General features: G+C 53.9%; 3 protein-coding genes across 3 annotated transcripts; 2 read left to right on the forward strand and 1 right to left on the reverse strand.

The window, feature by feature from the left end:
- The first annotated feature begins 54 nt into the window (after positions 1-54).
- On the forward strand, positions 55-4,843 carry HD553DRAFT_115007 (uncharacterized protein). The gene is made up of 15 exons (XM_046176448.1): positions 55-167; positions 244-478; positions 556-653; positions 725-797; positions 863-1,080; positions 1,147-1,779; positions 1,844-2,690; positions 2,749-2,867; positions 2,930-3,019; positions 3,079-3,245; positions 3,310-3,364; positions 3,430-4,077; positions 4,142-4,188; positions 4,244-4,558; positions 4,622-4,843. Exons 2-14 carry the CDS (start codon positions 310-312, stop codon positions 4,419-4,421), a joined length of 3,342 nt encoding a protein of 1,113 aa, XP_046034094.1. The 5' UTR covers positions 55-167; positions 244-309; the 3' UTR covers positions 4,422-4,558; positions 4,622-4,843.
- A 2,131-nt stretch (positions 4,844-6,974) lies between these two features.
- HD553DRAFT_317066 (uncharacterized protein) lies at positions 6,975-15,267 on the reverse strand. Its single transcript, XM_046180708.1, has 11 exons — positions 12,862-15,267; positions 12,685-12,789; positions 11,024-12,602; positions 10,711-10,960; positions 10,603-10,638; positions 10,033-10,534; positions 7,950-9,967; positions 7,801-7,877; positions 7,509-7,730; positions 7,393-7,439; positions 6,975-7,323 (listed from the first exon to the last, which is right to left on the reverse strand). Exons 1-11 carry the CDS (start codon positions 14,726-14,728, stop codon positions 7,310-7,312), a joined length of 6,717 nt encoding a protein of 2,238 aa, XP_046034201.1. The 5' UTR covers positions 14,729-15,267; the 3' UTR covers positions 6,975-7,309.
- A 418-nt stretch (positions 15,268-15,685) lies between these two features.
- On the forward strand, positions 15,686-18,821 carry HD553DRAFT_344855 (uncharacterized protein; the record flags this gene model as incomplete). Its single annotated transcript, XM_046183037.1, has 13 exons — positions 15,686-15,721; positions 15,774-15,825; positions 15,910-15,948; positions 16,034-16,108; positions 16,194-16,258; positions 16,321-16,392; positions 16,466-16,519; positions 16,599-16,613; positions 16,679-17,302; positions 17,375-17,595; positions 17,667-17,865; positions 17,954-18,235; positions 18,315-18,821. 13 exons carry the CDS (start codon positions 15,686-15,688, stop codon positions 18,819-18,821), a joined length of 2,241 nt encoding a protein of 746 aa, XP_046034095.1.
- Positions 18,822-21,466: the final 2,645 nt, after the last annotated feature.

Here is a 21,466-nt window from a genome sequence, read left to right on the forward strand (position 1 = left end):
AGCGATGGTCGAAGTGCATCTTCGTCATTCGCTTTACTGCACAGTTCATCGTCATATCATTCTCGATCCGGATGGCAACGACATAGCAGTGGATCAGGATCATACTAATTAACAGGACCTCCAGCTTTTTGCCTTACACGGCGATACATCATCCTACCAGACCCTGCGTGCCTTCGTATCAACGCTGCTTCGACCTCGCGGCTGGATGGTGATCTGAATATATCCCGCTTCGCCGCAATCCAGTCTTATCGATAACGCTCCGTACGGGCAAATTCCACTTCATCTCGTCGGATTCGTCAAACCTGCAAGATGGCAGAGAATTTCACGGACGACTCTCGTGTGGCTGATTCGATCATCGAGAAGGTCGCGCAAGAACAAGCTTACCAGGATCTGCAAGACCGGCTCAAGAACGTCGAGGAAGAATGTCGGAAAGAACGGGCAGAGAAGGAAAAGGTCAAGGCTGAGAGGGATGAGCTGGGTATGTTAAGAGTATACAGATTCTCGTGAAGCGAGCTCTTTTGAATCCTTGCTGAGCATGTGGGAAATCGTGAACAGCTACAACCAATGCTCAACTGCAAGAAGCCAACTCTTCTACCCAATCCACTTTCGCTACCATCTCTACCAACGTTCGCGATTACGAAACACGTATACGGGTAGGTCACAGACCTGGGAAGAGCACTCGGCAGGTGGAGTTTGCGGCTGATGAGATCCGATCCGGCACCAGATCTTGGAGAGGGAGAAAGAAGAGCTTCGGCAAGACTTCTCCCAGCTGAAACAGAAGAGCCGGACAGACAATGGTTAGTACCTGTTTTTCCCTCTTGGGCCCGAAATACAACATCTCACAAACGACCACCCACTTCAGACCTGGTCAGAAAATACCGTGAGACATCGGAGAGCGATGGTAGACAGATCCGTCAGCTGGATGTCGAGCGTTCCGAAGCCATCTACGCCAAGAACAAGATGGAGCATCAACAAAAGATTCTCAGCTCGGCTTTGGAGACAGTCAGGAAAGAATCAGAGATGTACTCCAAGGCTTTGGTCGACAAGGAAGCGGAGTTTGCATCTTACCGGTCGAGTCATGTGAGTGTAGCTTCGAGCCGTTCAGATAGAATTGGGCTGGAGATGAACGGTCGGTTCGCTCTACAGTACATGGAATTGCAACAGACGCTCTCGGAACGCGACCGTGAAGCTCAATCTCGACTCCAGGTCGAAAAAGCTCGCGATCAGGTCAACCGACAATACCAGGAAAACCTCGATGCCTTGAACTCTGCTCAGACCGAGTTGACAGCGCTCCAGAACAAGCTGTCAAAAAAGTCTTCCGACTTCAGAGCAGATGCCGCAGCGCTTCAAAAGCGTATTGACTCGCTGGAGAACCGTAGCAAGGAGGATCGGGAAGCCGTCGAGGGTCTGGAGGAAGCTTTTAGAGAAGCTCAGGAGGCTCACGCTCAGCGTGTGGAAGCGTACGAAGACGAGATCCAGGCTGCGGCAGAGCGACAGACGCAAGCGGAAGAGAAGATGGCAGAGATGGCCAGGACCGTCGAACTGCTCAGTCAAGGGGTCGAATCGAGCACGGATGATTGGGGTGGGCTCGGCGGAGAAGCGGCCGGCCAGATGGCCGCCATGATCGGATCGAGCTCTGGGTCAACCTCGGGAGGAAAGACGCTGAAACAGGCGTTGGCAGAGGTAGTCAGGCTTCAAGCAGAGAGCGGGAAGCTCAAGGTGGAGAACGAAAGGCTCGAGGGGTTGTGCAGGAGCGTATTGAGGGATCTCGAAGAGAGGGTGAGTTATTACATTCCCGGTCGATCTTGTTTGCGATCGAAGCTGAAGGTCTGCCACTTCCCAGAAACCCGTTCTCGATCAACAACGCGCCGAATACTTCAGGATGAAGACCAATGCTGATGATCTCGCTCGGCAACTGGCGGAAACAATTCAAGCTAAAGAGGCAGCGGAAGCCGAACTGGTCGAGATCAGGTCTCGATTGAACGATGCCTCGGTCGAAAACAAGACGCTTAAGAGCCAGTCGGCTGATCTCGGACTTCAAGTCAGGGTGTTGACAAGGGAGATCGCTATCAGGGATGACCCCGCACTGGCATACGAGGCCTTTGATCCCATTGGACAAGATCACCCAGAGATTTCTGACATCGACGCCGTGATCACGAACAATCTGACCATGTTTAAGAAGCTACCGCAATTGCTCGAGCAGAACAAGAAGCTGTTACGCATCTCCCGGGAACTCGGCAGGAAGCTGGAAGAGAAGGCTTCGAGCGGGTCGTCAGGTGCCGAAGCAAGTGACAACGATCTCGACAATGCCGCACAGGCGATCGAGAATTTGACCGAGACTGTCAACTCGTTGCGAGCCCAAGTGGTCGACTCCAGGACCCAGTTGGAGCTATCTATCAAGGAGAGGGACATGTACAGCCGCTTGCTCGTTCAGGGCCGAATGCTTGGCATGTCTAGCGAAGCGGTCGACAAGATTGCTTCGGGCCAGCTTGCGATGGGTGGTGTCCAAGGACAAGACGATGTCGTCCGCAATGTCATGTCGGGTATACAGGCCGAGTTCGAGAAGCACCGTGATGAACTCCAGAGGGAAGTCAAGGAGGTTCAAGAGAAGGTCGAGGAGAAAACGAGGGAAGTAGAAGCCGAACGAGAGCGGACGGCATCTGCCCTGGCTTCTTTGCGTCACGAGCAGAGTGAGCCTAGGGCCTGCAGTCAGATCGCGATTGATCGAAGCTAATGTCTGCATCTTAGATCAAAATCTGGCTCTTACGCAGAAGATGGAACAGGAAAAATCGGATCTTACCACTCACCTCAGCACTATCGCGATCAGAGAAGCCGAGATCCTCAACCTTCGTACGGAATTGGCCCGGGTAAGTTCACGTGGTTCAATTGGGCCGGCCCGCTCGAACTGATTGACCACTGCTTTGTATAGGTTACCAACGAGGAGAACCACCTACGAGCGCAGAAAAAGCACTTGCAGACTTTCGTTGACGGCCTCAACGCTCAAAAGGAGATGTTGCAGGTAAGCAATATTGCATTCGCCTCAAGTCGTCATGACGATGTCTTATCATCCGCTTCCAGGCCAACGAATTGGCGTCTGCTGAATCTACGAGCAAATTGCTGCAAGAGAAAGCCGAGCTCTCTCGGGAGATCTCAAGTCGCAAACTCCTCCACGACCAGGAACTTCTCATCGCTCACAATGCCAAGCAGGAAGCGGAGAACGCTTTGACATCCCTCCGGGAGGATCTGTAAGCTGCTTACCCCCTAATTGACATAGAGAGATGCAAATTCACACTGCTGTCCTCCTCTTAGAGAGAAAGCCAGGAACGCTTTGGCCGAACAACGTACTGCCAATCAAACCTTGCTTGTGGGTGACCGAGTTTGCTAGACGTTCTAGACATGGTTGAAGTGATTCTGATATTTCACCTACAGACTTCCTCCAAGTCCCCCGAATTGCAGAAGCGAATCGACGAGCTCGAAACCGAGCTGGCCACCATCACGAAAGAGCGAGACGAAAAGATCGCCAAACTTCAAGAGGAAATCGCCGCTGCACGGGCGGACGTGCAAACCAAGCTGAACATCGGTCTCAAATGGCAGAAGCGAACCAAGGAGTTGATGGCTCAGATCAACGAGACCAAGGAAACGCACACCAAGGCTGTCACCGAGCTACAGACCGAAGTCACTTCGCTCAAAACTCAGATCGAAAGCTTGAACGGTGAAGTCGCCACCGCGAAGCAGAACGTCGCTTCCAAATCAAAAGAGGCGGACGAGGTCAAAGAAGAAGTAGCTCGTCTCAAAGCTGGTCTTGCAGACAAGGAGACAGCCTTAGCTCAAGCAGCGGTCAACGCCAACACTTCTGTGACTCCAGCATCAGAGGTTACCCCTGTTGTCGATGGAGTGATGGCTGAGACCCAGAAAGCCCTGGATCAAGCGAAGCAGCGCATCGGAGAGCTAGAGTCGCAGCTGTCCGCAGCTATTACAACGCGGGATGAGGCGGTAGCGGAGCAACGCCGTCTTCAGTCTGCTGCAACGGCTAATGTGGCGGAAGGACATACACAGGACGCTTTGCGCCAAGACTTGGTATGTCGGCGGGACGTAGACCAGGCAGTGGGCCTAACTGATGAGAGATCTTTATAGGAATCAGCCAAGAAGCAGCACGAGGAGGCTCTTCGAGCTGCCAATGCAAAGACAGTGAGTGAAGTAGTCTTCAAGCATATTCGCTTATCCTGATCGAGTCGGTCTGCAGGTTTCCGCTCACGAAGAGGTGCAACGGCTGTCCCAACGTATCCAAGCTCTGGAAAGCGAGCTATCGGAAACGCAAGCCAAAGTACAAACCTTCAATCAGCCTCCATCTAGCTCGGATGCGTCGGTGGCGCTTGCCGCAAGTGCTGAAGAGCCTGGCGAGATCAAGGACGAAGGGGTAGCGCCCGCAATTGAAGCGGCCGAAACAGGCGGAGAGCCTCAGAAGGCACTAGACGAACTACAAGCTCAATTCGACCGGTACAAGTCAGAGCAGAGTACGAAATACGAGCAAGGTGTTATGAAGGTCAACAGCGCCAATGTGAGTCACCTGAGAACAAAGCTCGATCGTCCGTCAGCTGAGCAGCTCGCGATCATCCTACAGGTCAAGCTAAAGCAGGAAAACCAGCAATGGCGAGGCGTTCGTCAGCACATCGAGACGCTGCAGAAAGAGTTCAAAACCCCGACTCAAGGCGGAAACTTTGATCTCAATACCGCCATCGACGAGATCGTGGAAGTACTCAAGACTGAACGGGACAAAGCCTTGGCTACCGCTACCGAAATTACAGCGGAGAAGGTCAAGTTGGAAGCCGCGTCGGAGGCAGCGAAGGCGGAGGCTGCTGCGATAACTGCCACTAGTACGGAAGTCAAGTCGGAGGACGCCACGAAAGATTCTGCCGACGAGCAGAAAGTTTCGAAAGAGCGAGACGAGCTCCGTCACCAAATCGAAACCTTGACTACACAATGCCGAGCTTCGGAGGAAAAGGCTGCCAAGGCTGCTGTCAAAGCTAGTATGGCCGACAAGTACAAGAAGGATTTGACCGAACTTCGCGCAAAGATCTCTTCTGGACAGCTCGTGGCTTCGACGGGGGCGACGCCTCCCGGCCCTGCAGCAGGCGCACCTACCTTGTCAATCAAGGGTGAGAGCGCGGCGGTTCCGGTCACTACGGCTTCGACGGACGATGCTATCGATCTCGGTGCAGTGGGCGGTACACCTGCGGCTGGACGAGCAGCCAGGGGAGCTCGAGGCACTGCGTCTCGAGGTGCCACCACCAGGGGAGTCCCAAGGGGCACTGCCAGGGGCCGAGGTCGAGGCGCAGCAAACGGTGCAAGGCTTGATGTTCAATCAGTATTAGCAGGCAAGTGTCAGGCAGAGAACGTTATCTGATACACGCGCTAATCGTCTTTGTATGTCTAGCTGTTGAGCAAGGGTTCGCAGCTCCAACTGGCCAAAAACGGCGCTCATCAGAAAATCAAGGCAACCAAACCCAGAGCGAGGACAACAACTCCAAACGACCCAAACTCGACCAGCCATCAGGTTCTGGCACCAACGGAAACCCTCCCCCCTCGTAGAAATTTCGATCGATGTATGCATCCACTTTACGAAGACACAAACGACTTGACATGCGGTGTACGCACCTGTTGTAGCACATGAATCATTTCAAAGGGATTTGGCCGCAACTTGCAGCTTCAGAGATTGTTCTAAGCGCTCTAATCTCTGAGGATGAGTCGACGTATGCAGTAGTGCAATTTGGTAACGCAGCGGTTCTGCCCCGCCCGCCCCATTCTAATTCAAACAACATCGTGCCGCTTCTCATGCACTGAGATGCAATACATGATTCGAATGTTTGCCAACATCGCCTGGCCTGGTCATCGAAGGTGCGTGATGGATTCAATATGTCTCGTTCCCAAAGGTGTTTGCGTGACGGGTCGGGTGGTTTGCCCAATCCCGATTGACCGTTCGACAAGGATCCGAGACAAAAAAAAAACCGAATGGATAGCCTTCCGACCTGGCCCAACTCATGTCGTTCAGACCAGGTAGTATCCCTCCCACATGCTCCTTCTCCAAATGCTCGACATCCTCTTGATCCACGTTCCAACGGGGTATGTCGAAACGCTTAGAGGTTGAGCTTAGTTCGTCGCCAGTGCCTCCTCTTGGCGTTGTACTGGATGGTGGCTGCAAGAGCGGAAAATAAACGGAAATTTCATGTCAATCTATGCGTCTTCTGCATCCAGCACCGATCAGATTTTAGACATACTGTCGGTCTTGAGACTGAAGAGAGACCGAACGAGGGTTAGATGATATTCATCCGGTACTGGGTGTCCATCACGAGACTCACCGGAACCACTGAGGGATGGGTCGGTTCTGCCTGGCGGCCTTGGCCAACTTCTGCTTAACCCTGAAAGTCTTTTGGGAAGGCTATGACGGAGCATGAGCACAGCTCAGATTAGCCCGTGTGAATCTGGCGAGTTCATGCACAGCCCGGCAGTCTTCGAACTTCGCGAGATGAGCGTGTGTGGGGATTTTTTGCTGAGATTGGTCGTGGACGTAGGTCGTGAAGTCGGCATGTTGACCACTAGCTAGCGAGTTGCATCACTGACCATCGGTCGAGTCAGCCCGACACTAATTGCGGGTCACTCGACCGAGATCGCCCATCCGGCTTCCTTGTCTCTATCTTTACAGGTTGTTCCGGTCATCCTTTTCTCCCAGGTCGCAGCATCTCTCAAATGTCGACGAGGCGTATATTCCTTGCAGACTTTTCCCATGGTCCATGGATCCCCACACTCTTGTCGGCCCATCTCCCTTGTTCTGGAAAACGCCGGGCGTCGTCTGACTATAGTAACGACGCTCACCATCTCGACTACTGTTGCTGGTGATCTTGCTGAAGTTGTCGTGAAGAAGAGCGAGTTCCGAACCAGGGATCCGTGCTTCTCAACGTTAGGGGTCTCGACGTCGATAAGGTCGATGAGAGAGAGATTGAAGCCGTGGCTCCAACCCCTCGCGCGTGGAAAATTGCCAACTCGGATTTAACAAATAGAAGCGCAAACGCGTGAGAACGGGCCCAGCGCTTCTAAAAGGGCTCGCGCCAATCCGGGGCTTGGTGTTCATAACAATGAGATGGTAACATCATTGTGCTCATAGTCTCCACAGTCGAATCCTCTCATGTAATTCATGCTATGTGCGTAATACATCGATCAATCTCCTTGACGATGATGTCGTGATAAAATGGTTTTTTGTGTAGTAGAGGACCATTGTGAATCCTGAACCTCGAGTGAAAGCAGCCTTGTTGACCTAGAATCCGAGTCCTGAACAGGGCGGCACAGGCAGAATGCAATGAGCGCACATTCTACATCATTCAGTTCAGCTCGACTCACTCTTGATGATCGCGTCGAGAGTGCTGAGCTTGACTGGCTTGACGAGACTGGCACATCATGATCGCGAGTCATGGTGAGACTCGCACAAGACAAGCCGGCATTAAAGAGCCACTTACTATCCGTCAACCCCGGCAGCAAAGGCTTGCTTCTTGTCATCCGCCGTTGCCCGTCCGCTGAGAGCGAAGATTTTGCATCGCTGCTGTATGACCTTTTCTCCTACCGGTTTCTCGCCCGTCTTGATCGAATCTTCGAGACGACGGTCTGATTCCACTTTGCGAATCGTGCGTGTCGCTTCGATCCCATCCATGACAGGCATTGAAAGGTCCATCAAGATGATACTGATGTATAGTATGGGATTGCTCGTCAGCATCACCCGTTCATATACAGAGGTCCCCTTGCGAGACTCACTCCCAGTATCCAGGAACCGCTTCGGAAAAGGCGTCCACGCTGATCTGACCGTTAACACATCGCTGATATTCGATTTTCTGTCGAGCAAAAGAATCAAAGTAAGTACTTAATCGGCGCGGCGAGCATTGGCAGCTTGCAGTTTCACCAACCTTCTTCCGTAGGTAAGCGCTCAACAGTTCCAGGTTGATGTGATTGTCATCGACTAGCAATATCCTTGGCTTTCGAAGCGCGACCTCTGGTGGGACCGTCGCTTTTTTGAGCATCACAGCCCCATCTGTCACCGATACTGTTGACATTGCCGAACTGGGTGAACCGGGAGCCGACTGATGTTCGTCCGTTCCCGAATCCGAGCCGATGACATGGCTGACCATTGCGTGCAAGGAGGGTCGCGTGTCCTGATAAGTCGTGCTCCGTGGGCTCATCCCTGGTCGTACCAATCGTCTGGTCTGTAGAGGCCCGTCCTCTTCCGAACGTCGCCGAAGCAACATCCCCGGAGCGCTATCGTGCCGTAGTCGATCGAAGAGTCTTCCTTGTGGTCCAGGCAGTTCGTACATGGGCGATCCGATAGTTGCCGTGGACTCGCGGGAGATCTCTGGTCGCCCGAAGCGATCAACGCTACTGGCGAGGCTGCTTGCTGTACTGTAGCCACGCTGGAGATTTGCCGGTCGATCTGCCGAGTTGGAAGCCTGGGAAGGAGACAAAGGTGGGGAAAAGTAATCTGACCTGGTGGACCGGGACGACTCCAGGCTGGTCGGACCGTTGGTCAGAGCCTGAGCGCACGCCCGCAGGGCAGCTTGCAGTCGCTGAGGACCGACAGGCTTGAAGACCATCTGAACAAAGCCTCCAGCCTTTTGGTAGGCCGACATGGTAGCACTTGGGCGTGCCGACCGATTGGTGGAGAGGATCAACACGCCGCGGGAAACGTCATTTTGATCTAATAGCTGTCGCAAAAGTGGTCCCTCTTCATCGGTAATGATTATGTCCCCCCTTTCTCCAGAATCCTCTGGGATCGGCTGGAATGCCCACCATCGTAGATACTGGATGATCAATTCTTGGTTCAACTTGGATCCACGATGTTCTGACTGGAAATTCGTCATCGATACTGAGAAATGCCGTCCGAAGGCGTTCCCCTCGTTCCAATAGCTTGCACCCGAGGAGCTGCCGTTACTGGAGACTGCATCGTCTACCGTGATATCGCCCTCAAGTTCGACGTTGAGTGTGATCTTAATTTCGGTGCCTAGGCCTTCCGCAGACCAAACATCGACCTTCCCGTTGACGCTCTCAGACCGTACGATACTATTGACGATGGCTAGACCCAGACCGGTTCCCGTCTGCAAGGGGTTTTCTTGCGAGAATGGGTGGAAAAGTTGATCTTTTAGGAAGCTTCGAGAAATCCCTTTGCCTGTGTCGATAACGGCCATCTCAACGGGAATCGTTCGACTACCAGGCGTGTGTGGTAGTTCTCGAAGAGTAACTTGGATATAGCCGTCACGAGTGAATTTGAGACTGTTTCCAATAAGATTCATGAGGACTCGGCGAATCCCGCCCTTTTCGCAACGGACCAGCCAGCCGCGCTCCCGGAAACCGACGTCGACCACGGTCTCGACATGGACCTTTTCAACGGGTTGCTGATTGCCAGAGGCTGCACCCGGACTCGGGGGAGAATAGAAGCTCCCGATCTCGGACTGTCCTTGTTGCGCTCGCGCCCGCTGACCGATCCAGCATCCCTCCACCGTTTCTTCAACCAAGTGAGCCAGATCCACTAGACCAGGTTTGATCACATTCTCGATCGTCCCTTTCGCACTCCCGCTCAATTTTGTGAAGTCCAACACATGATTGACGGTTTCGATGAGCGAATTGCCACAGGCTTGAACGGTTGAGAGGAATGATTCCTGGTTTGAATCGAGTTTGGTATCCGAGAGAAGCTCGGCCGCTGCGAGAATACCATGCAGCGGCGTTCGCAGCTCGTGTGAGATGTTGGAGATAAAGTTGCTCTTGGCTTTATCGGCCAATATCATCCGCCGTTTCAGGACGGCTGACAGAATGACGACACCGATGGCGCGTAGGAATTGCAACTCGTACCCTTCGAGGAACTGCTTGGATTTGTTGCACGTGTAAGCGCAGAGCAGAGCGAAGGGATGCTTGTCAATATTGAAAATGGGCACCACTAAGCAGAGTAAGGTCAGCCAAGGGTAACTGATGACGCATCTGATGTTACGAGACTGGACTTACCCATCGCATACTGGATACCTTCAGGCAAGATATGGCGGATCCAGCTCGGCACGACTTGCTCGTAGATTCGCCCCTCCGGATGTTTCGTGAGGAAGTCTGAAAAACGAGCATGTTCGGTACTAGCCGCTGGTCGACTTCTCCCTGGAATGTCTTGATACTTGTTTTCCGCCGCTCCCATAATGTTCCAGGGGGGAAGGGGTCCGAAAGCAGAGGCACGGTCGCCGTACGCATCGGAAGGTACGTGGTGTTCGTCTTCGCTGGTCATTGATCCCATGTCGTACGGATCAGCTTGATATACCATATTCGCTTCGCCTTCCGCGTTCGTCAACTCGACCGATTCGAATTGCGATAAATCGAGCACGACCGCACCATCCAAATCGAGTGTCCTGCAGACGAGTTTGGCAGCCTGTTCGTAGACCTTTTCCATAGTCGTTGTTGAACTCTTGGGATCACTCTCGGCCGCATTGTCCATTTCCAGGCATTCTCGCGTGAATCGTTCCATCTGCGTGACAGAACAGGCAAGATCAGTATGATATTAAAACCGCGGACGGCAGAAGCCGTACGACTCACCGAGGTCTGGATCCGGTCCCTTGCCTTGAGACGAGTCTGAACATTACCGAAAGGGTATGCATCATCAATACAGCTAGTGTTAGTTCCCGAAGCCAAGGCGATACGTACCTTGTCTCGCCAAAGTTCCATTTCCCGGACAACAATGCCAGCGAACTCTTTCAGCGCCATTCTTGAGCGGGGAGGAAATTCTGCGCGAGGTTGGTTGTCGATGATACAGATACTGCCGACGTTGTAGCCCTCGGCAGTGCGCAATGGTGCCCCTGCATAGAAGCGGATGTCTGGCGGACCTGTTACAAATGGGTGATGCTTGAATCGCCAGTCCTTAAGGGTGTCTAGCACGACCATGGGCTCGGCGCTCCTGTTGAGGATCGCAATGCTGTGAGTCAGTACATCCGAAACCCCATCATCCGTTCTGTCTCACTTGGACAATACGACATGACTGCAAAAGCTGTCGCCTCTCTCTGCCCTGCTAGCGCCCAAGCCGAGGTCCACCTTGTGCCAGTTGTAGTCTTCGTCGACGAGCGAGATGAGCACAATGCGAGTGCTGAAGACCAACTTAGCTAATTGTGCGATTCGGTCAAAGTTTGCGTCCTGTGCGGTATGCAGCAATTTGAAGCGGTACAGCGCTTTTCTCCTCTGAAGATCATTCGGCGGGATAGGCGCTCGGAGATATCCTTTCTCGAGGTAATGCTCCTCGAAAGATAAAGCCCGAGACGCACGACGAGAGCGCAGCCCGGCTTGCACGTCTGCACGCCCTTCAAACATGGCGGTGGCTGGCGGAACTTGACGAGATGACGATTGATCGTATGACGCGTGACTCGTTAGACGGGGTTTAGCTGGACCGCTTGGTGTCACGGAATAGCGCTGGTCACCTTCGTCATCGCTGTCCGCCAGCGCACTGCTACTGATAGGTTTTGACCCACTATTGCTATAGCGCGTGATGGTTTGTGTGGACGACGAGCGTGAATTGAGTGATGGAGGGTAGATAGTGTCAGTGCCTTCTGTTGATGTAGGCGGGGTCGCTTCGTATTGTTGCAGGACCGCAGAACCAAAGTAGTCGTTGACGGTGCTCATGCCGTCATTGCGCTGCCAATCGATCGGAGCGGATGCAGGGGGAATGTTCTTCGAAGCCAGGCCATTGTACCGACTGGATCTAGTTTGCGAAATGGGCGGTCCGGATCCCGTGTACGGAGACGGCTCGGCTCTGCTATCTGGGTGATTTTCGTTTGGCGTCGTAGCTGGGCTAGCTGCAATCGTGCTCAAGACTGTTCCCACGACATCTCTCCGGTTTCCGCCCCCATCACCCTTGCTCTCTCGATCAATGCCCGTTGCGTTTAGCTGCGTCCGGCTGTGGGGTCGTAGATACATCGAGGAATCGGAACTGGAGCTGTTCTTGCGCGCCTTTGCTCTATCAGATTCCAGGTTCATCGCGCTAGCCATAGGGTCCAAAAGTTCTCGTTCCGGACTGGGTGCGCCGAGAGGGTGGAACGAGCTGGAGCTATACAGCTGTGAAGCGAGCATAGTTGTGGCCGCGCCAGAGGCGAGGGAGATCGGCCCCGGTCCAGCTCGAGAAAGCTCTCGCTTGGGAGAATCCGAGATTGGGCGGTCCCCAGGAGACGAGAACTCGCGCTTTTCGCTGTTCCACCTTCGCGGTAAGGTAGTCGCGCTCGCGTACCTGTTCATACGCGGAGGACTTGTACCTGTGGTTGTCGAGGGGGCAGACGAACTGCCACTAAAGCTGGCAGTCGTTAACCCTGCTGCGAGACCGCTCAAATCCATCCGATGATTGGAACTGTTCTTGGTGAGAATGTTGGCCAAACCAAACGCGCCGTCGTGCTTGTCCAGCTCGTATTCAGGTGACTCTTTACGGCTTGGAAAGTCCGAACTTTTGGGGACAGAAAAGCTAGCTCCGGGAGAAGATTTGGTAGATGACGACAATGGAGCGAGATTGTGAATCGCTGACATGGGCGGGGCGGGCGTCTGGTCGGGGTCCCAACGGCCTATAGGCCAGATTATCGAATCCGTGCGAGATCAGGCAAGATGAGCTCAATAGCAAGCGTAATACAACCACACTCGACTGACCTGCACTATAAGCCTGCATAAACATGGCCCAGTTTGGTGATGCCTGCTTCCTGGACAGCTCTGCAGGACCCAGCATTTCCCGTGCGCTCTGGTTCATGTACATGCCTAGCGACGCAACGCGATCAGCTTGTCCGAGATGCGGAGAGAAAATACCAGATCCAAAACGACAGTACTCACCGCGATCGTCTGGGCTGAGACTGCCTGCAGACCCTACCAACTTGGTAGGTCCTGTCGGATTATTGTTTGCTCTCCCGTTCGATTCGGATGCACCATTGCGCTGCTCCTTGTCCAACTGTTCACGTACGACCCCCTGGAACTGCTGTACAAACTGATCCAAACATCCCGTCCCAGCCGAATTTAGCGCCGTCGAGGAATTGTTCGTTGGCGTGGCCACATCATCACCCGAGTCCGGCAGACCGCCTCCGTTCTGCTCGAGCCGCCGCAGGCGCTCGTTAAGGGTCTCCACCTGGTCCGGCGTATCGGCAGAGTCCGGGACGAGCGCTTCGATGACGATGCCTGTTGTGTCCGACAAGATCTTGGGTACGTAGCCCTCTCCTTCATCCGTCCCGCTAAAATGGCTCTCGGCGTTCGAAGCCGGTCTCGCAGGAGACATCAACGTGGACGTAGCGATGGCCGCCTTCTTGACGTGATGTTCAAACTGTCGAGCGTATTCGGCAGCCACTTCGTCCTGGACGGGCCATTTTCCCTGAGCCTCGTCGTCTTCATCGGCGGTAAACTCGTCGTCCCCATCCCGACCGCCCGTTCCTACGCTCAGATGACCATCCGTGCTCGGAGTGACAAGACCGTCCCCAAACTGGCTGATTCCCGCAGAAGGCGGTCCGGGTAGAGGTCCCAAGTGCAATGAGGACGCCGTTGAGGTGCGAGACCGGACCGACGTCGCGTTCCCACCCGTCCTATTGATCGCGCTCGGGGTCGTCTGTTTCCCTCGTCGATCCTTGCCACTTCGGTTGAGGTCGAAGTAGCCTTGTCCTTCGGCAGACGGTGTGATTGGACCAGACTCCTGACCGTTCTTCCCACCTTCATTCGGATTGATGGCCGGTATCCCGCTCTTCCTCCTTCCCATCGCCGCAGACGGAGCCGTACTAGGTCTCGTCCGACCGCTCGAACTCTCTTTCCTGGTGTTGACCGGAATTCCCGATCGCAAATTGCTCGAGCGTTGTCGGAGTGGCGATGGAGGCATGATAGGTGTGGTTGTGGTCGCAGGTGCGGCTGCGCTCGGTCCTCCCAGGTTGTGTTTCGATGCGGACGTAGAGGTGCCATCCCGTCGATAGGTCTCCTCCTGTTCGATTTGCCCCTCTTGATCCCCCGTAGATCCCGCCGAATCAGTCTCCCTACTAACAATCCGTTTCTTTGAGGAATGCGAAGGCGTTCCAGGGGGTTGAAACACGTCTACAGGTTTTCCCAATAACCCGGAACTGGACCCGGCCGAAGACGCGCTCGATCGTCTTCCCAGTGCTGATGCTCTTCGTGTTGTGTCGCGATGTCTAAATTCCTCCGATCCTTCTCCTTCCGATCCTACAGGGAACTCTGCAACCCCATGTACGACCTCCGCTTGAGAGTTCTCCAACTCGGTCGCACCCCCTAGCCCCGCGTCCTCCTTGGCCAAGACCGCATGGCGATGTGCAACGGGTGAAGCCGCACCGCAGACGGTTATATGTGAGCTCTGCGGGTCGGTATGTAGGTGATGTAAGAGCGAGTCGGACGAGTGTGGGAAAGGAGGTTGTTGGATCCGCGGGGTGGATGAAGAGGTCGAGGTCGTGTTCGTACCCATCGCAGTCGAAGTCGACATCGACGTCGGGGCCTTGAGCGGCTTATTGTTCATAGAGTGAAGTCGTTCATCTTTCATCGGCTTGCTCGGCTTCTTTGAGCTTGAGGATATTGATGGTGTTGCCATACTGTTCGTCGCGATCTTCTTCGCCGAGGTTTTATCGGTGTCGATCGAGGTCGAGGTAGGCAAGACCGGTGCGTCGTGCGCCCCTGCGGGATCAGCCGTGTCGACCTCCTTGTGCGGTACTCTACTCATTCTGAGCACTTGTAGTTTGCCTCTCTACGCTGACGGGCGATAGACAGGTGGTCGTCGATCGACAAAGCTATACCAAAGGGACGGCGTTTGGCGTTGTATGACCAATCCCTGGCTTCAGCAAGTCGGCCTGGTCATCTGAAACAGGCGAGTCTACGCAGGACTAGAGGACGGAGCTCGTCGTGCGTGATATCTGTGACCCTGGTCCGGTAGCGTAATGATGGGGTCGAAGTCGCTGCTCTCGTTATCGATCCTTGACGAGTCGTGGAACCGGGTTGTCGAGGATGGTTTAGTTGCTGTGAGAGGTGGATCAAGGGTAACTCAGGACGATTTGCAGCCGGGGTCGGCAGGGAACGCGAAGATTTGTTGGGGGGATCGTGGATACTCTTCGATACTATCTAGGTGCAAGACGCAAGACGAAATGCTCGACATCAATTGATATATTGATATCATCGTTGACCTTGGACTGGCAGTTATGGAGTAGCAGATTGACAAGGGCTAGCAAGTCGGTGAACCGCTAGGCTCGCTAGCTGGTCGACCCCTGCACAGCGGGGCAAGGGGGGCCGGTAAAAGGCAGTTATGTGCGCGTGTAACTGCCCAATCCTAACTGCCTCTTAGCGTACCCCAAGCAGGCCCTCAATTAACGGGCGCGTCACAGCTCGCTAGCGCCCGACGCGCTTTTACGTCTCTTGACGCGACGCGCTTATCGCGTTCTAGCACCTACACCCTCGCGTCTCGAGAAGCATGTAATAAACTTACTACTAACTACTACTACGATAGGGACTTTTCACCCAGACACATCTAGACATCTCTCCACGCTTTGACGACCCCCTAACGACTCTCTTACGACTCACCAACGGCCCGGAAAGACGCCAGTTAACGCACCACCCCTAGAACCGTCAAAACCCGTCATCGAGAAGCCAAGAAGCTCAACTGGTAAAAACACGGTCCGAACGGACAATGTCCGGTTCGGGGGAGCAGTCGGAGCGGGGTTCTGTAAGTACTCCTTATCTCCCCATGAACTGCCCCGTTAACTCACTGATGTCAGGGATGGGCACACAAGGACCGGGAGGGGAACAGCGTCGAAGCCTACGCTCCCCGTAAGTTTTACCAGTCTTGTATCCGGCCTCTATCAGGGTGATCGATAGCTAGTTAGCTGATTGTTATCTATTTGCTCTCGTCAGTCAAAAAGAACAAGGGGAAGCAGAGGGAGCAGGCTGTTGGTAAGCTTCTCAACCGCGTCAAGTGCTTCTCAACTGTCAATTAACTGACCGGTATCCCCCGTGTTTGTGGGGAGTGCTTATGTAGACCTGGTGGCCGACGGTATTGATCCTACTCTCGACGACGATGACTTGAGCGATTTGTCGAGCGATGATGAAGATGGTGAGCCAGCCACGCTTATGTCACTTCAACCTGCCTCTAACCGAGCTATAACTGACGAGTTGTGGCGCTCCTTGTTCCGACTTAGAGGTCGCACGCCAACGCCCGGCCGCCCAAACAAGTCGGAGTCCCGAGCTCGAAACTCTCGAGCAGGTAAGTCCTTACTTTCACCACCACAAAGGCCTACTTACCTGACCGTTAACTGCCCGATATAGATTGCTGCTAGAGAGCTTGCCGAGACGAAGGCAGCGGAGGACAGGGAAGCTTTGCGAGCGATTCAAAGAGAGGTGAGTATCGACTATGAGTGTTGCTATGCGTCTCCTAACCCTCCCTTAACTATCTGGTTATGTATTCTTTCAGAACCTCAAACGCAAGGCGACCTTTACCGACCTTCGTGCTGCGACCTACAAAGTCGTACGTAGTCAGCGCCATAACTCCGTATAAACGTGTCACTAAGTAGAGACTTACTGGGCTGTTTCGCGACGTTTGCTAGAACCGAACCGAGACCGTAAGTTAAACCCCCTCTAATCTGGACACTTACACGACAGTTAATCGCCATTTATTCCCTCACAGGACCTTGGGCCTATGAGGGAACCCGGACGTCTAGTCACCAATCATCAAGTGAAAGACGCAGTCAAGGTGCTACCCAGCCGGTTAGCCGCCCGTTATCACGCTGTTCTCGAGAAGCGAAAGGCCTTGCCTCCCGTCGGCCAGAATCCGACGATCAAGAGCCTTGTTCCGGTGATCCATACGCAAACGGCTTTACTGGACGAAATCGTGGCTCTGACAGGGGAGATAGCGAGCAGTTATCAGTGGGTTAGGGCGATGCATATGGTCCAGGATCATCTACGAGCCCAGCTCACAGTCGAGGACGAAAAGCTCGACGAAAGGATCAAGGCTCTCGAAGCCGACGCTGGCGGCTATCCAGCACACCCAGCACCCGCGGCTGCTCCCGCTCCTGCCCAACCGGCCCAAAACACCCCGGTAACCGGCATCACTATGGCCGATTTGAAGACCGCTATCAAGAACGATGAAGGTCTTCGAAAGGTTCTCCGTGGTGTCCTTGTCGGTATGCCCCCGAGCGATGTTCCTCAGGCCTCCGTAGCGGGCCCATCGGGGACCTCTAACCAGGCCGCTACAAGCGCGACATCGCCCACCGGGAAGAGGTCGAGACCCCCGCGAGCGACACACCGAGACGTGCGTTGCAATCACACATTGAGACTGTCACTTAACTGATGTTTAACTGCCCCCTTCCTCCCCCGTCATCAGGCCGGTGTCCATTACGCCGTCAAGAAGCTTATCGGCATGCAGTGTCACTGGGGCAGGCACCTCCGTGACAACCACGACGACGAAGGATATCTGGTCGAGAACGACTGGCCACTCCCCATGGAAGACGGCAGTTTGAAGGCCGATATCGAACTCGCCAACGGTGATGTCGAGGTTTCGGCGTGGCGTCCGGATTGGAAGGCGGTCAAGGTTGGGTCGGCGAAGTAAGTTCCTGTTATCGGCCTTTCAAGTACCTAATAACTATCCAGTAACTGACCGGTTATACGGCATTTAGATGGGCTCCATTCATCGAAGAATGTCTCGCCACCGTCAAGGATGGATGGAGGCCATTGAAGATGGGCGCAATCGACGACGACGACGCGATACGGGCCGCTATCTGCCAGTATTGTGCCACACGAGTGGGCAAACAACCGGCGATTGCGGAGAACGGAGGCAAGCCGTTCGCTGTGTGGCAGCGCCGACGATTTGGGATGGTAGGTCTTTTTTCAGGGCAAAAACAGCGTGGTTATCGAGCAGTTATATGGCAGTTGACTGACTTACCCTTGGTCTGGGTACTTACAGCTTGCCGATCGACGACTGGAGCACTTTGCAAACAGTCCGGCGAACAAGACCGTCAAATCGTCGATTTACACCCTGTTAACCGGGGTGTTATTTGTCCCCTCGCTGCACTGTGCCGACCCTCCCGATACTCGTCGATACCCGGTCCTTCCCCAAACTGGCCCAGATGAGCCCGATATCGAGACCGATGGATGGAAGGTATGGAGGCGTTACTGCTTCGACGGTAACAAGGAGGCTGCCAACAAGTGCGACGAGCTCTGCTACCCGTACTGGTTGTCTGACGAGGTGAGTGCTACGTGATGTCGTAACTCCCTAATCACTGTCAACTAACCCCGCTGTTTGATGTCCGTTTATGGCGACTTAGTATATCGGAGTCGGGGCCTTCCTCGATGCTATCCACTTGGAGAAGTATCGATCCCAAAACTCGTCGAAGCCCCGTTGGGTGGGACCTAGACGGTATTGGCCGGTAAAGAAGCCGGTTACCGACGACTTAAGGGCCAGTTTGAAGGACGACACGACGAAGCCCGACCCCGACGGCAAGGGCTGGATCATCTACCGGTCGATGGTCAACGACGAAGCGGCCCAAGATTGGGAGGCTAACGACCCACTTTTGTGGGCGTTAGTTTACCCCGATCCTCCTATCCCCGTCGAGCACCAAGGGCGCCCGTCGATTGAGACCTTGTCTCAAGCGCAGCACCGCGGTGTGTGGGAGTTATCGAGGACGTTAGTGGCCTGTCAAAAGCCCGACTTGACCGACGAGGAACTCCTCGACCTCGCCAAGACCTACGCCGCCATCGATCAGACCGAGCTCATCGCTGCCGGTGCCGCCAACATCGAGGAGGATCTCGAGGACGAGGAGATCGAGGACTAAACGGGGCCATAACTGGCTAGATTCAAGACGGTTACTAGACCGTCAACGTCAACATGTCTCTCGGGGGACTTTCTACGGCTTTGGACTTACGAAAAAAAGAAGAAAAAAAAGGAAAAAAACGAGGTATATGTATATTAGCAGGTGGGTTATGAGTCGGACATCCGACAGTTACGATAGGCCGAGGTTGCAATTCCGGTCGACGACTTTTTACGAGCAGGGAAACGAGATCGAGTTAATGTCTTTAGATGTCGTATATCTGGGCGGTTACGAGGGTGTTATAGGCCCTCCTTTTTTACTATACCATATAATGTCGGTCCCTGCCTACACACGAGTACATGCTTGGACGGCCCAGATAAGGTGATTTGGGGGATTATTGCGGCCTCCTAACTCCCATGTAGCTGGCCTGACTTCGAGCAGTGTCACGGGCTTCAGCGTGCTCATGACGAAAGGTTCGAGAGGAATTACTTCAGATGGCGCCTTGAAGGTTCTAGCTTCGTAGAGTCGAACATCCACGGCTGGGCTGGTGGCTTGAAAACGGTCGATTAACTGCCTCGTTACATGCTAGTAATAGGTCGCACTCACTGCTGGTAATAAGCCGGAAGCACAGACGGTACACGATGGTCACCAAGAGGTACAGCTCGACGACCCATGCAGACCAGTTTCGTGCTTGTATCGCCCTCGTAACTGACCAGTTGTACGTCATACACAGCTGTCAAAAGCCAGAGACCTCCCCCTGGAGTGGTGTTTGCGTTATGAGTCGTAAACGCCTTCCGAAAACAGAACAATGTGTCCTTGTAAGCGGCCAAGTTAGCGGTCCGATATGAGCCAATTGCACTCGGCCATGATTTGAAAGTCTTGTTTTGGTTGGCTATGCCCCTGTATCTAACTGCCACAGTTCGGAGCGTTATCTGGCGAGGGGAAGGGGGATTAGGGAGCTGTTCTCCTTCAAGATAGTAGTCATGAGAGGGGTCCATCTCGCTAAGCCTTGTCCTGATAGCCAACAGGCTGTGCTTAGGTGCTTCGACGAGTTCCCCATTGAACGGTGTTAACCGCTCGCTATCGGGTGCTGAACGGGCCAGTTGCAGACAGGTTTCAAGCTCCTTGATATCCCTGTTCATCTCGTCGAGTAATCTATTGGCAGCAGCGCCCGAAGACTGATCACTCTCCATAAAAGCCTGGTACTTATCAGCCAGTTGCTGGACAGTTATCCGTTCTGCGTCGGTCGTGGCATCACACAGAAGCTGCGCCTGCAGGAGTGACGACATGGCGGCCTTGTAACGTCCCTGTAACAGGGTGGTTTCGACCTGCTTGCCGTTGGTATTGATGGCCTTGAGAAGTTTGCCCAGGCGTTCGGCTGCAAAGACCCATAGCGAGTAGCTAGGGCCATGTAGCAATATATCGTGCACTAAGTGGCTCAATTGATGCCAGTTACGGGTCCGTTGTATGCCCGGGTGCAGCTTGAAAACCAGATCCTGCCAGCGACGGATAACCTCGGCCAGATATTCCACCTCTGACTGGCTTATAACAGGCCTTAATGCGAGTATATTCACCTCCGATAGCAAGAGAGAACACTCGAGCTCGTCATCAGAGAGTAGAGGGTTGTGCTGAAGGCTGGTACTGCCTAACCGTTCGTTGTGGCGCCAAATAACAGGCCAGATAAGAGGCACATAAACCTCCGTAAAGGTCCTCCATTGAGCCGACGTCTTGGTGCCCCCCTTCACATCAAGGAAATCCGTTCCGATGCGATGATAGATCCCGCTTGGTAATAACACCTGGAGTGATTGACTTCGGTCAGTTAACTGTGGGCAAACAGCCAGCATCTGCAACACTTACATGGCCAATAGCTTCACCGATCATGACGAGATTTGCGGGAGTCAGGATGCCTCTTTTTGCCAAGGCTCGTGATCCAGTGCTAATACCTACTCGAACTCTTGGCTGATGGATAACTGGGCGATTATCGGGCCGTGTCCGGGCCGTTGAGCTCGATGCGATGGCCGCTGATTGGGAGTCTCGCATCGCCCTTTCCAGGGTCATCTCTTCGATGCTACCCTCTGTGGGCCCCGTTACCGGCTCGTTAACAGGCCGACACGCAGGTGGAAGTTCATCTTCAGTGTCGGTATTGGATCTCGACGATGCGTCGGACTCTTCTAGAGGCTCATTAACCGCCAAGTACTGGCCCAGTTGTAGGCATTTTCGAAAGTAGGTTTTGTTGTTGCCCTGAAGGAGATTGTGCATGGGATCGAAGACAGTATTCTGGAATTTGTCGAAATAAGGAAGGAACATACAGGCCGTTAAGTGCCCTGTAGCGTCGGCGTAAGGGGCGTGTTCGAGGGCGGTTTTCATCATACTGTTGGTGAACTTTGCGGGCCGATATAGGGGTGGTTTATGTCCTCTTCCACGTCTAGGAGCCAAAGCCCAAGCTTCACGTTCGTACTCGTTGCGCTCCACCAAGAGGTCCTGCTCTCTATTGTGCTCATGACGGGCCTGTAACACAGCGGTTATCCCCGCGTCGGCCTTCCTCAACACACCCAGATTGTGCTCGTGCGAGTTCCGAAATGGAAAGACTAGAAAAGTAGGTGTTCGATTGAGGGCCATTTTACGGCCTTGTAACTGGCTACACTTACCATGGGTATCTGCCTGTTGCT

Source organism: Filobasidium floriforme, assembly GCF_021052385.1.
Source record: "Filobasidium floriforme strain CBS 6241 chromosome Unknown HD553scaffold_21, whole genome shotgun sequence".
NCBI classification, from domain to species: domain Eukaryota; kingdom Fungi; phylum Basidiomycota; class Tremellomycetes; order Filobasidiales; family Filobasidiaceae; genus Filobasidium; species Filobasidium floriforme.

What these genes read in the sequence shown, in the direction of transcription:
- HD553DRAFT_317066 (XM_046180708.1), bottom strand. Translation starts at nt 14,728, where the DNA reads ATGAGTAGAGTACCGCACAAGGAGGTCGACACGGCTGATCCCGCAGGG. An exon ending in TCTCAGCCCAGACGATCGCG is followed by an intron (nt 12,790 to 12,861) that starts GTGAGTACTGTC and finishes TTGCGTCGCTAG; the next exon opens with GCATGTACATGAACCAGAGC. An exon ending in TATGCAGGCTTATAGTGCAG is followed by an intron (nt 12,603 to 12,684) that starts GTCAGTCGAGTG and finishes TCTGGCCTATAG; the next exon opens with GCCGTTGGGACCCCGACCAG.
- HD553DRAFT_115007 (XM_046176448.1), top strand. Translation starts at nt 310, where the DNA reads ATGGCAGAGAATTTCACGGACGACTCTCGTGTGGCTGATTCGATCATC. An exon ending in ATTACGAAACACGTATACGG is followed by an intron (nt 654 to 724) that starts GTAGGTCACAGA and finishes ATCCGGCACCAG; the next exon opens with ATCTTGGAGAGGGAGAAAGA. An exon ending in ACGCTTTGCGCCAAGACTTG is followed by an intron (nt 4,078 to 4,141) that starts GTATGTCGGCGG and finishes TATAGGAATCAG; the next exon opens with CCAAGAAGCAGCACGAGGAG.